The sequence below is a fragment of the Vicia villosa genome, linkage group LG2 (genome assembly GCF_029867415.1).
Source record: "Vicia villosa cultivar HV-30 ecotype Madison, WI linkage group LG2, Vvil1.0, whole genome shotgun sequence".
NCBI lineage: Eukaryota > Viridiplantae > Streptophyta > Magnoliopsida > Fabales > Fabaceae > Vicia > Vicia villosa.
This window is the reverse complement of record NC_081181.1, coordinates 11,758,783-11,772,218: the sequence shown is the minus strand read 5'-3', so window position 1 is coordinate 11,772,218 and position 13,436 is coordinate 11,758,783. Positions and strand designations below refer to the sequence as shown.

General features: G+C 37.1%; 3 protein-coding genes across 3 annotated transcripts; 1 reads left to right on the top strand and 2 right to left on the bottom strand.

Annotated features, from left to right (window-relative positions):
* Positions 1–6,884: 6,884 nt before the first annotated feature.
* LOC131648563 (F-box/kelch-repeat protein At3g23880-like) lies at positions 6,885–7,637 on the bottom strand. The gene has a single exon (XM_058918313.1). It carries the CDS (start codon positions 7,635–7,637, stop codon positions 6,885–6,887), a length of 753 nt encoding a protein of 250 aa, XP_058774296.1.
* Positions 7,638–9,121: 1,484 nt separating this feature from the next.
* On the top strand, positions 9,122–11,314 carry LOC131649166 (GEM-like protein 4). The gene is made up of 3 exons (XM_058918915.1): positions 9,122–9,493; positions 9,571–9,902; positions 10,001–11,314. Exons 1-3 carry the CDS (start codon positions 9,358–9,360, stop codon positions 10,193–10,195), a joined length of 663 nt encoding a protein of 220 aa, XP_058774898.1. The 5' UTR covers positions 9,122–9,357; the 3' UTR covers positions 10,196–11,314.
* A 136-nt stretch (positions 11,315–11,450) lies between these two features.
* Positions 11,451–12,907, bottom strand: LOC131649167 (GEM-like protein 7). Its single transcript, XM_058918916.1, has 3 exons — positions 12,697–12,907; positions 12,249–12,586; positions 11,451–12,165 (listed from the first exon to the last, which is right to left on the bottom strand). Exons 1-3 carry the CDS (start codon positions 12,824–12,826, stop codon positions 11,992–11,994), a joined length of 642 nt encoding a protein of 213 aa, XP_058774899.1. The 5' UTR covers positions 12,827–12,907; the 3' UTR covers positions 11,451–11,991.
* Positions 12,908–13,436: the final 529 nt, after the last annotated feature.

The following is a 13,436-nucleotide window of genomic DNA, read 5'->3' as shown; positions in this document are numbered from 1 at the left end:
CCTGTCTTATTTTAGGCCGGCTATATGAGTATCATGTTGTGGGGGCAGTAAGGTAACACAAACTTTAGTTTGAGAAAAATTGAATGCCAAATCATTTCTACGTCATTCATCTTATACCTGTCATATTCTTTATCTTCATTCATGGATTATTTATCATTTGTGACATTACTGCGCTCTAAGCATTGTCGCTGGAAAATAAGTAACATACAAGATCAATCGTGTATGAAAATATGTTTGATTAAACAAACAATAATCGAATTAATTTTGTCATCTGATATCGAATATCCTGGCAGATTTTAACATAAATGTTCCCCAAGTTTTAGAAACGACTAGATTTTCTTAAACCAGTTATGTAACATATTAGTACACTTTTGAAACCTCTGCAACATCAAAGAGTAATTGATGAAGCAATGTGGATGAAAAATTTCACTTCAATTTCTGTTGTGAAAAACAATACCAATAACAAAGTATAATAGGGAATTAGAGAGGAGAAGAAGAATAAGAAGAACACAAGAATTGGTTATAACTGCTATTCTTTCACTTTCTCTTAAAACAAGATTACAAGTTTACAAGAATAACGAATAACCTCTCTCACCCTAAATTAGGATTTGCAGCTTAGCAATGATGAGAGACTAGTATGCTATTTATAATAAAACCTAACATACTAACTAATGGGCTTTTTCCACAAGGCCCATTACACAAGCCAACTTAATAAACAAGCTAACTTAACAAATTAGGGTTTAAACACTAAAACCTAATTTAACATGCTAACAACCCTAGCATCTTCGACACAAGCATGTGAACAACCTTCGACATCATGCTTAACCCTGTCGAACCAAGAAGCTACCCTTCGGCCATACTAGAGTTCGATCCAATATCTCACAAATCTCCACCTTGGATCTAACTCTACAACATCAAGGGAACACACTAGCTTTCTTCATGCAGCTTTATCAACTGCATACAGTGGAAAAACTTGCAACTCGGCAATGTCTTGGTGATCATATCAGCAGCATTGCCTTCAGTCGAAACCTTCAGCACTTGGACTTCTCCACGCTCGATTACTCCTCTGACGAAATGCAGCCTCACATCAATGTGCTTAGTTCGCTCATGATAGGCTGAATTCTTCGACAGGTGTATTGCACTTTGACTATCACATTTAACAGTGATACCTCGACCTTGAAGTTTCAGCTCCTTCGCAAAACCTTCAAGCCACAATGCTTCTTTCACAGCTTCAGTTAGGGCAATATACTCCGCTTCAGTGGTTGATAGAGCAACAACCTTCTGAAGTGTTGCTTTCCAACTAATTGCAGTGCCAAACATAGTGAAAACATATCCAGAAATAGATTTTCTGGAATCCATACAACCTGCATAATCAGAGTCGACATATCCTTCTATTACTGCTTTACTATCTTCACCCAAGGCTCCACCATAAATTAGGACTCTATTTAGAGATCCATTTATGTACCTTAGAATCCACTTCAATGCTTGCCAGTGAGCCTTTCCAGGATTCGCCATGTACCTGCTTACAAGACTTACTGCGTATGCTATGTCGGGTCTAGTACAGACCATAGCATACATCAAAGAACCAACTATATTAGCATATGGGATGCTATTCATATAGGCTCTTTCGACATCAGTACTGGGACACTGATCAATACTCAGCTTGAATTGAGGGTTTGTTGGAGTCACAACTGGCTTCGAATTCGACATACCAAACTTTTCAAGAATCTTCCGTAGATATGCCTCTTGAGATAGACATAACTTCGACTTCTTTCTATCTCTTCGAATGTCAATTCCAAGAATCCTGGAAGCAGCTCCCAGATCCTTCATATCGAACTCCTTATTGAGTTCAGCCTTCACCCTCATCACATCTTCAACATTGTTGCTTGCTATGAGAATATCATCCACATAAAGCAACAAAATAACAAATGAATTACCAGGTCGAAATCTGAAGTAAACGCAGTGGTCGAACTGACTTCTAATGAAACTTATGCGTGCCATGAACTTGTCGAATCTCCTATTCCACTGTCGAGGAGATTGTTTCAGCCCATACAAAGATCTCTTTAACTTGCACACATAATCTTCCTTCCCCTTTTCGACATACCCTTCAGGTTGCCTCATCAGGATCGTTTCATCTAGATCACCATACAAGAACGCAGTCTTCACATCCATCTGTTCCAGTTCAAGATCGAACTGTGCCACCATGGCAAGCAACATTCGAATGGACCTATGCTTCACAACAGGAGAAAACACATCATTGAAGTCGACACCTTCTTTCTGAGTGAAACCTCTTGCAACTAACCTTGCCTTGTATCTTTTCGACGTCACTCCTTCAATTCCTTCCTTAACTTTGAAAATCCATTTACAGCTGACTAACCTTGCCCCAGCAGGTTTCTTAATCAGTTCCCAGGTATGATTATCATGAAGAGATTTTATCTCATCATCCATGGCCTTCAGCCATTCAGTCTTATTTCGACTCCTCATAACTTCCTTATAGTCTCTAGGTTCTTCGTCTAGAACCTCACTTGCAGAGATTAAGGCATAAGCTATAAGATCTGCATATCCAAGTCTCTGAGGTGGCTTGATGACTCTTCTCGACCTATCTCTCGACAATAGGTAGTCATCGTCAGTTTCCTCAACTTCAGCATCTTCTGCTTCTTCTTCAACTTCATCTGGGATATGCAATTCAGCATCAACATGCTCCACCTCAACAGGAATCTCTACCTGTTCCAGCTCTTCGTCAGATGTTTCTGTACTTCGACCAACATCATCAGTTTTCTTAAAAGCCATTTCAGCTTCATTGAAAACTACATCTCGACTGGTGATACACCTCCTGTGACCTGGCTCTAGGCACCATAGCCTATAAGCTTTGACTCCTTCAGGGTATCCCATGAACATGCATTTCAGAGCTCTAGGTTCGACCTTGTCTTGCCTAATGTGAGCATAGGCTACGCAGCCAAATACTCTCAGTTTGTCGAGATCTGGTGGATGTCCCGACCAAACTTCTTCAGGTGTCTTCATATCTAACGCTGTTGAAGGACATCTGTTTATCAGATATGTTGCTGTCGAAACAGCCTCAGCCCAGAACCCCTTTGTTAACCCCGCACTAGTCAACATGCATCTGACTCTCTCCAAAATAGTTCGATTAAACCTTTCAGCCAAACCATTTTGCTGTGGAGTACCTGCAGTAGTTCTGTGCCTTGCAATACCAAAGGCAGCACAAAAACTGTCGAATGCCTCATTGCAAAATTCAAGGCCATTGTCGGTTCTCAACCTCTTGACCTTCCTGCCAGTCTGATTTTCAACCAGAGTCTTCCAACTTTTGAAATTCTCAAAAGTTTCATCCTTAGTCTTCTGGATGAATACCCATAATTTTCTGGAATAATCATCTACTATGGATAGAAAATACCTTGCTCCTGAATGTGATGCACACCTTGCAGGCCCCCAAAGATCAGCATGGATGTAATCAAGGGATCCATGTGTTCTTTGTTTGCCTTTGTTGAACTTCACTCTGCAAGATTTTCCAAGTACACAGGGTTCACAAAACTTCAGCTTTTCGACTTTGTCTCCACCAATCAGATTTTGTTTCCCTAATTCGGCCAGACCCCTTTCACTGACATGGCCCAATCTCATGTGCCAGATTTCTGTCTTCGACAAAGGTTTCATGGATACAACATTTGTCGAACCACTTACAACTTCAGCCTCAAGGGTATACAAGCCTTGTTTCTTCACGCCTCTCAAGACTTCCTTTGAACCCTTCATGACTCTTAGGATACTTTTCTCTCCTTGGAAAACATATCCTTTCTTGTCGAATTCACCAAGAGAAAGCAGATTTCTCTTCAAATCAGGAACATACCTGACTTCAGTCAACAACCTTATTGACTCATCATGGAGCTTGAATCTCACAGATCCAACACCTGCAATCTTGCAAGCCTTGTTGTTTCCCAGCAATACTGATCCACCATCTTGATCACATAATTCCTCGAACAAGTCTTTGTTTGGAGTCATGTGCCAAGTGCAACCTGAATCCATAATCCACTCCTTCTTAGAGTCACTGCTTGAAACCACAAGAACATCAGATGATTCGAAATCATCTTGAACAATGGCAGCGTTGCCATTATCCTTACCTCCATGATATTTCAAGCGTTCAGGGCACACCTTTCTTGTGTGACCCTCCTTCTTACAATGGTAGCATCGAATGCCAGATGCTTCGCCACTGTAAGTCTTCGACTGGCTTTTGCCTTTCTTCTTGTCGAACTTACCATCCTTTCGTAAGAGTTTTCCTTTAACGGCCAAACCTTCGCCAACAGTCGAAGGTTTATGCTCCTTTCGTTCATTCAAGTCCTTAGAGTACAAGGCTGATTGGACTTCTTCAAACGTCAGGGACTCCCTTCCATACAAGAGAGTTTCTTTGAAGTGAGCATGTGATCGAGGCAAAGAACACAATAGTAACAGCGCTTGATCTTCATCATCGATCTTCACATCAATATTTTCAAGATCAAGAATCAGCTTGTTGAACATATCCAACTGCTCAGCCAATACTTTGTCTTCAATCATCTTGAATGAATACAAAGCTTGCTTCAGGTAGAGTCGATTTACCAGCGATTTGGTCATATACAAACTTTCAAGTTTCACCCATAACCCTGATGCCGTCGTCTCCTTTGATACCTGCCGGAGAACCTTATCACCAAGGCTCAACAAAATTGCGCTGTGTGCTTTCTCGATCATATTTGTCTTCTCCGCTGCCGTCAATTCTGCATTCATGGCTGTCTCTCCCTTCAACGCTTCCAAACAACCCTGCTGAACCAGTAGGGCTTTCATCTTCAAGCGCCACAGACCGAAATCATTCACTCCGGTGAACTTTTCAATCTCATACTTTGTTGAAGGCATCTTCTCCACGCTCACCGCACCAATTTGTTGTGAAAAACAATACCAATAACAAAGTATAATAGGGAATTAGAGAGGAGAAGAAGAATAAGAAGAACACAAGAATTGGTTATAACTGCTATTCTTTCACTTTCTCTTAAAACAAGATTACAAGTTTACAAGAATAACGAATAACCTCTCTCACCCTAAATTAGGATTTGCAGCTTAGCAATGATGAGAGACTAGTATGCTATTTATAATAAAACCTAACATACTAACTAATGAGCTTTTTCCACAAGGCCCATTACACAAGCCAACTTAATAAACAAGCTAACTTAACAAATTAGGGTTTAAACACTAAAACCTAATTTAACATGCTAACAACCCTAGCATCTTCGACACAAGCATGTGAACAACCTTCGACATCATGCTTAACCCTGTCGAACCAAGAAGCTACCCTTCGGCCATACTAGAGTTCGATCCAATATCTCACAATTTCTAAATATTTTCCCTCTAAGCTATGGATATAGCCTGTTGAAGATATCTTAAAGCTTTTCTATAATTTAAGAAAACCGATAAACCAGAAGTTGAAACCATCTATAATGACCATTTCAATGTACTTTTATGAAGGCTTCGTCACATTTTGACTTAGGTTGAGAGGAAGTTACAAATTTGCAAAGTATGAAGAAAATGAGAAAAATGAAATTAAGACATTATCAACGCGATTACTTGAGAAAACCAACCTATCAAATTATATGTCAAAAGACATTAACAATGTGCATATGCCTAGAGTGAATGTTAAGTTGAGAAAACTGTAAACTGGACTTTTTTGTAATTTTAAGAGATTTCCACCGGAATTTTCTAAACTATGATGACCTAATCTATTTGTACAATCATCTAACCATACACTAAACTATGATGACCTAATCTATTTGTACAATCATGTAACAACTGAGCAGCAGAAATACAGTGCTGAATTGATTAATTAATTGGAATATAAAAACAAACAAATGATATAGAAAACAAAATTGATTTAGTTTTTGTCACAAAATATTCCATATCTATCTAATACTGAATGAAGCTTGTTTGAGACAAAGGAGGCAAAACATAATGTGATTCTTGCAGCAAAATATAGAATTCAACAGATGATATAGAAAACAAAATTGAGAATAGTAAGTAAATAATAAGAGAAATTTGTTATATGTGGCGGAAGATTTAAATGATTGTTAACTATATTAAAATTTAAAGGTCGGTGACAAAACTGACAGCTCTAACTAACAAATAAATGAAAAATAACATAGCAAATTTTCAAGTTACATGCTCCATACACCATAAATTAAAAGTAACCCATGAAGTCACTAGTAATCAGACTAAGCTTAAAATAAATAACAAGATGATATGTTAACTTAAAGGTTACAGCCGAGTCTCTAAACTACGTCATATAGAACAGCATCTACAAAGGTGATATCAAACTCTCAACATACACGTCTGGTGTCATCGCATAATTTTGAAAATTAGGAATCTTAAAAATATTATTTATGGAATCATAAACCACCAAAGTAAAGTACCCACTCTTCATAACCTCCATCAGCACTTGGTCATCCTTTGAAATATAAAACACCTCGGAATAGCTATAATAATGACAGTCTCTCATGGGAGGAACAGTTAACAATTTAGGCTATGTTTGGATATCACGAAATGAACGGAGCGGAATGGAGCGGAACGGAGTGGGATGGAGCGGAATGGAACGGAGCGGAATGAAGATACCATTCCATTGTTTGGAAATTTTAGAACGGAATAAGACAAATTGTTCATTCCGCCCAAATCGGAGGGGAAGGAATATGGTGGTAAGTGATGGAATGGAATGGAATCCATACCACTCATTTCCGCTCCGCTCCATCCGTTTTTAAATTATCCAAACAATGGAATATCATTTTATTCCATTCCATTCCGCTCCGCTCCATCCGATTCCATCAATCCTTAGTCCAAGACTTTTGATTACCATATTCCTTCATAATCTAAACATCACAAAACATGTCCCTGTAACAGAAGAGAGACAAACAACCCCTCAATGTCCCTAAGGTAGTAACACAAGAAGTTGTGAAATGCACGTCAAAGACGGGCAGTGAAAGCTTTTGATACGACTCTTTCTCCAAATCAAGAGAAACAATGTATTGTGCACAACTATCAGACTCATGTGTCAACCAATTAACAAAGTCATTCACAAACGTTCCCGATCTAGCCCTACCAATGAGGTGAGGACCTGGATAGTCCTGAATCCTTCTCCAATAATCAGTACCCAAAGTATGAACATGGACTTCTTTTTTTCTAGTATAAACCGCAATAATCTTATATTTATTGGTGAAACGATCGTACACTAATGTATATAATGTATATAAGGTTTCAAAGTATCCTTGGTCTGAAAATGATAAAGGAGGCAAAATTTTGAATTTTCGAATAAAAGGATTACACAAGAGAGCCGAAGAATTATCTATCTTGAAACACATGATGCCGTCACAAGTGGAAGCTCTATTAGCATATGATATTCTTTTATTAAGAGACTCACGTAGAGAGTAGATGGACATAGTAATGTGTGCGGAGCTGGCGGTCATGGCGGGAGGCTGACAAGCGGAGGTGGTTGTTGGCGAAGTTGGAATCTCTGGTAGTTTACACAGTATTTCTTGTTCCACCAGATGGAACGGGAGATGCAGTGATGTTAGGGTTGGTTGACATTGTTTCCTCTGTAGAAGCGGCGGTGTCGTTTTTGCCATCATGACGGTCGTATCAAAATCCTATAAAGAGAAAAAGGCTAGGCGACTGAGTTTCAGAGTAATCGCTTTATAAATAATTTACTATTCTACGATTTCTTATCAATCAAATAACCTATTTTTTAAAAATAATTTTGAGAATGATACTCTAAGCCACTTATCATATACTCTTAACTTTATTACATATCAAATGAAATGAAAACCTTTTTCAGTAGCTCCTTTACAACAGTTTCTTTGATGAGGGCTTTGGCCTTTGCTAAATTACCACTATCTCCAAAGGATTGGCCCACCAACATGTCATATACATAGCATGGAATCTTACTCCTCAAGATACATAAACCTTTCTCTTAAACCAACCAAGCAATCCATGATGTCATAATATCATCTTGAACAAAATACCTTCAAGTTGCTATGCTATTAGGCAGCAATGCCTATAAAAGAAAAGAATGACACTTGCTTATCTTCTTATTATGTGCACATGCATCATCAAAGCTAGTTATTTGAGCTAGTTTCCATTCTTAACTTTGTGATGTCATTGTCACCCTTCTTTGCCTTCTCTTTTGATAAGATAACAAAAAGTAAAGAGATATAGTGACACATATATAATTATACTGTAGTATATTCTATATAACATTGCATAACACAGTCATATGATTATACTCTTTGCAACCAATTCACTCATTAATCGACTTAATTTTCACTGCAATATAATGAAATTCAGATTTTGTGAAAGTTAAAATTTCAGAATTTCATGGATAATAATTACTTCAAGTACACAATTAACTTATAACTAAGCACAAGTGGTAGTTAATGGGTCCAAAGCAGCGTAGCCATTAGCACTTTAATGTTGCTTAATTTGGAATGACCTTAATATGAAGAAAATGGAAGGACCACAAACATTGGATTTTAAGATATGGCACCCATGGGCCATGCTTTTGGAAAAGCGAATCAGCAAATTATCTCCATGTGCATCTACACTGACTATTGTAATTTCCAAGTGGACCATCTTTTTCGAGGCCTTGGATTTCTATTTCTACTTGACAAAGTTTATATCATAAAGTAAACTCGCTGACAGGGCTATGGTGTGCTAAGGAATAAGGTTATGGAACATGAAATTGTGTTTGACAGAAACAAGAAATAGAATGGAAACTAAAATCTGGTCTTAGGCCGGTATCTAATGATGTGTGTGGACAGTTGACCTATAAAAATGGAAATTGTCAAACCATTACCACGTCAGTCCCAAAATAACAAGTTTATGTCTCAAACACATTAACTTACTACTCTTGCCCTTCATTTTAGTTTTCCATAACAGTGCAGTTCTTCAAAGGGTTGGTCGACAGCATGTCATATACACCATGAAATCTTACTCCTCAAGATATACAAACCTTTCTCTAACCCTCTTAAAGTAAATCCTTTTAAGTTTTTTTTTTAAAATGAAAAAGCTAACTTATATCTTTCTTCTTTACCATCTTTTTTCTAAAAGTAACTAAACAATCCATGATATCAAAATATTATCTTGAGTAAAGTCCTTCAAGTTCCCATGTCAGCAGTGTCTTTATTATATCACCCGTATCATGGTTGAGTCATCCAACAAAATGCTCAAGATTCACTTCCTACTTTTCATCCCTTTAAATACCACCTCCTTCTAATACAAAGGGACTGATCTAACCAAGTGAGCCTAGCTTCCTTGCAATCTACTAGCTATCTTTATTAATCAATCAATATGCAGACCTCACTTCTTCACGAGCTAATTGTTGGAACTCCAATCATACAAAATCAGTTTCAAAAATCGAATAACAGATACTTGCTCGATTCAGCCTCTCATCAATATCGATATCCATCCAAAGATCTAAGAAAAAGTAAGACTTTCTTTTCCTTTATAGACGGATTAAGTATTTTGATGATTTTATTAATATAGAGTGCTTCAATGTTTCAGGTAGAGTAGTAAGTTCTAACCAGAAAAAGCGCAGCAGGAAGGCCGATAGTAATTCTGAAATTTCAGTGACAAACATATCTGAAACTATAAAGAGAAAGTTAAGCTTAGGGGCTCGAATTCTTCAAGTGGGTGGAGTGGAGAAAGTGTTCATGAAGTATTTTAGTATGATCGAGGGGGAGAGGCTGTTGAAAGTTTGCCATTGTTATCTGTCGACCACATCTGGCCCTCTAGCTGGTCTCCTCTTCATCTCCACTGAAAAGGTTGCCTTTTGCAGTGAGAGATCAATAAAAGTGTTTAATAAGAAAGGGCAAATGTGTAGGATCCACTATAAGGTAATTCATGAACAAACCTATTCATATCTCTGAGTCTTCCTATTCCAATATTTTGTTAAGATTCTCAAAGGTATATATATGTGTGTGATGTACAACAGGTTTCCATTCCAGTGAAGAAGATAAAGAGTGTGAGGCAAAGTGAAAATGTTGAGAAGCCAAGACAGAAATACATAAATATAGTTACAGTTGACAACTTTGATTTCTGGCTAATGGGTGTATCAAAATATCACAAGACTTATAAATATCTCGAACAGGCAACTTCTCAAGCAATGATATACAGCAGCAAGCAATGAAATGGAAGCTGTAATTGAAGATATGATATGAGCATTGATAACAGATGCACATGGTTCATTCATATCAGCTCAGATGCAAACTTCGGTTTCAATACATTGTTGATGCAAGAGATCATTTGGGGCGTGCTTTGTAACAAACACCAAAAAGTGGCAGTTAGATATGTAAATAGAAAGAATGAAGAAAACTGTTAGAAGTTTAAGCTCCAGACTCAATTACTTGACGAATTATTTACGTGCAAGTTCTCAGGAACTTTCGATATTCAGACCATTCAAATATTTACAATAAATTGTCTAGAATTTATTCACATGGGAATCTTGTTCCACAACCGCATCAGGCCGCAATTACATTGTGATTTTAAAATCACAGGTCCTGCCGAATTAGGAACTCCATCAAACAATTTCGTCATGGTTTCTTTAAGTATTTTCATAAAACTCATAGTTTCATAACCCCAAAACTCAATTTACTTATGAGGTAATGAAAAATCTGAACATTAAATGTTTTTCAACATTGTATTTAAAACTCTTGTTAATCAAAATTCACACTGCAATGACCGCAATACGTATCTCAACAACCACAATGACCGCAAACGTATGGTCCACATCCGCTACCGCAACCGCAATTTAAATTCGAATTAGGCTTTCTTTTGCTTCCATGCTTGAATTGCATTATAATCCACAGTTTTTTTGCATTGCTTCGTGCTAGGTTTATTCAACAACATCAATGGAATCTAAATGATCCCAACGTTGTGACTATTGGTGATCAGTGTGAAGTCTTTATATGACCATTGTGAGCATCCCTCTTTTGTATCTTCTTTTGATTAATTATTAATTTAAGTATTAGGAATATAAATTTCTTTTGATTAATTGGGTTATTTCTTTTGATTAAGTTGTGAGCATCCCTTTTTTTTCTTTCTCTTTTGTACCATTATGCTACTAACTTCATGAGAAAGAAAAATCATAGAAAGGTAGAAAACATGGTGTCAGAATTGTTAAATTGACTTAGTTTAGAGACTAATTTCATATAATGGAACATAATGAAGAGAGAAAAATGTCGTTGCAAAGGATTTAAATTTAAGAGAAATAGAGTAGCTGCTGCTTTAGTGGAACAGGATCCTGTGTTGAAGTTGTCCTATTTGGATCCTATGTTGTTTGAAAGTAATTAGTTGTGTATATTCTTCTAAAGGTGGAAAATTGTGTTTATGTTTCCTCTGTTGAAGGATCCTATCCTAACACTCCAACACGCGCGAGTATCCAATTGGATTCACGTTTGAATAACTGTAGACAAATTTTTATCAAAGAATATTTATGGTCTAAATACATTTCGAAAGTTCCTGAAAACATGCACGTAATTAACATGTTAAGTAATTGTGCTTGATATTTAACTTCTAATAGTTTTGCTTAATCTTTCTATCTACTGTCCTTCGATCTTGTTTGCTACCATCCATCGATCTCTTGCATCCATAAACTTACCAACACTATGTTGACAACCATGTCTACATTTGAGAAGATTTGAATGAACCATGTGCATATGTGTTCACTAGTCAAACTTGGGGGAAATGCCGAAAGCCCAAATTCCGCAATATGTTTTCTGCTTCTGAATGATCAATACTGTCCACAAAGTCCCCCTTTTTCAAACACAGCCTAAAATCTCTTTTCCATAGCATGTCTTGTTGGTTATCATTTTTTCAAAGTTTTATATCTTAAATCTTAATGTTTGTAATCGCAATATGAAGCTTTCTTCGAGCATCGTCTAGTTATATTATGCACATATGGTGGACTTGGGAAGGAAGATTCATCTAAACTTGTGAAATTGCTTGCTCGAGATATTTTATAGTTTTCTGATATTTGAAGACACCCATAAACCAGAAATCAAAATTATCCATTGTAACGATATTAATGTACTTCTGTGTTGGTTTCTCAACATTTTGACTTTGACTCACACACTTTATCTTCTTCGCTGGAATGACAACCTGCACATAACGAATCTTGGATTAGGGAAATTGAGATATAAGGAGAGGTTTGTTTGTGTACAGTATATTAGTTCATGAACTACCTTATAGCGTATCCTACACATTTGACCTTTCTGATTAAACACTTTTATTGATCTGTCACTGCAAAAGGCAACCTTTTCAGTGGATATGAAGAGGAGACCAGCTAGAGGGCCAGATGTGGTCGACAGATAACAATGGCAAACTTTCAACAGCCTCTCCCCCACGATCACACTAAAATATTTCATGAACATTTTCTCCTCTCCGCCCACTTGAAGAATTCTTGCTCCTAAGCTCAACTTCCTTTTTATAGTTTCAGATATGTTTGTCCCAAGTCTCGCTGAAGTTTCAGAATTAATATCTGCCTTCCTGCTGCGCTTTTTTTGGTTAGAACTTGCTCTACCTGAAACATTGAAGCACTCTATATTAGTAAAATCGTTAATACTTAATGAAATTAGGATAGATAATCGTGATTCATCTATCTGTACTCTGTAAAGGGAAAGAAAGTCTTACATTTGCTTTGATGTTTAGATGGATATTGACATGGATGAGAGGCAGAATCAAGTAAGTATCTGTTATCCGACTTTTGAAACTGGTCATGTATGATTGGAACAACTAGCTCGTGAAGAAGTGATGTCTGCATGTTGAATGATGAATAAGGTTTGTGTTTTGTTGGTAGAATGTTAAGGAAGCTATGGCCACTTGTTTAGATCAGTCCCTTTGTATTCTAAAGAGGTAGTATTTAAAGGATTGAAAAGTAGGAAGGGAATCTTGAGCCTTTAGTGGGATGACTCAACCATGATGTTGGTGATGTAATAAAGACACGACTGACATGGCAACTTGAAAGACTTTATTTAAGATAATATTTTGACATCATGGATTGTTTGGTGGTTTTAAGAAAAAGATGGTAAAGAAGAAAGATATAAGTTAGTTTTTTTCTAAAAAAAACTTAAAAGGCTTTTTAGGCTTTTAGATGAGGTGTTTTGACTTAAGGTCTGCATATTGATTGATTAATAAAGTATGTGTTTTGCTAACTTGGTTTTATCAATCCCTTGTATTCTAAGGAATGTATTATTTATATTAGGAAGTGAATCTTAGCCCTTTTGTGGGATGACTCAACCAAAATCTTGACAGGGCTACATAGATCAGCTGTCAGCGCAATATGTCAGTAGCCGGCTTAAGGCCAGATTTCAATATCCTATCCGTTTCCAACATACCTTGTCACCAAGCTCACTTTATGAAATGCATGGCCT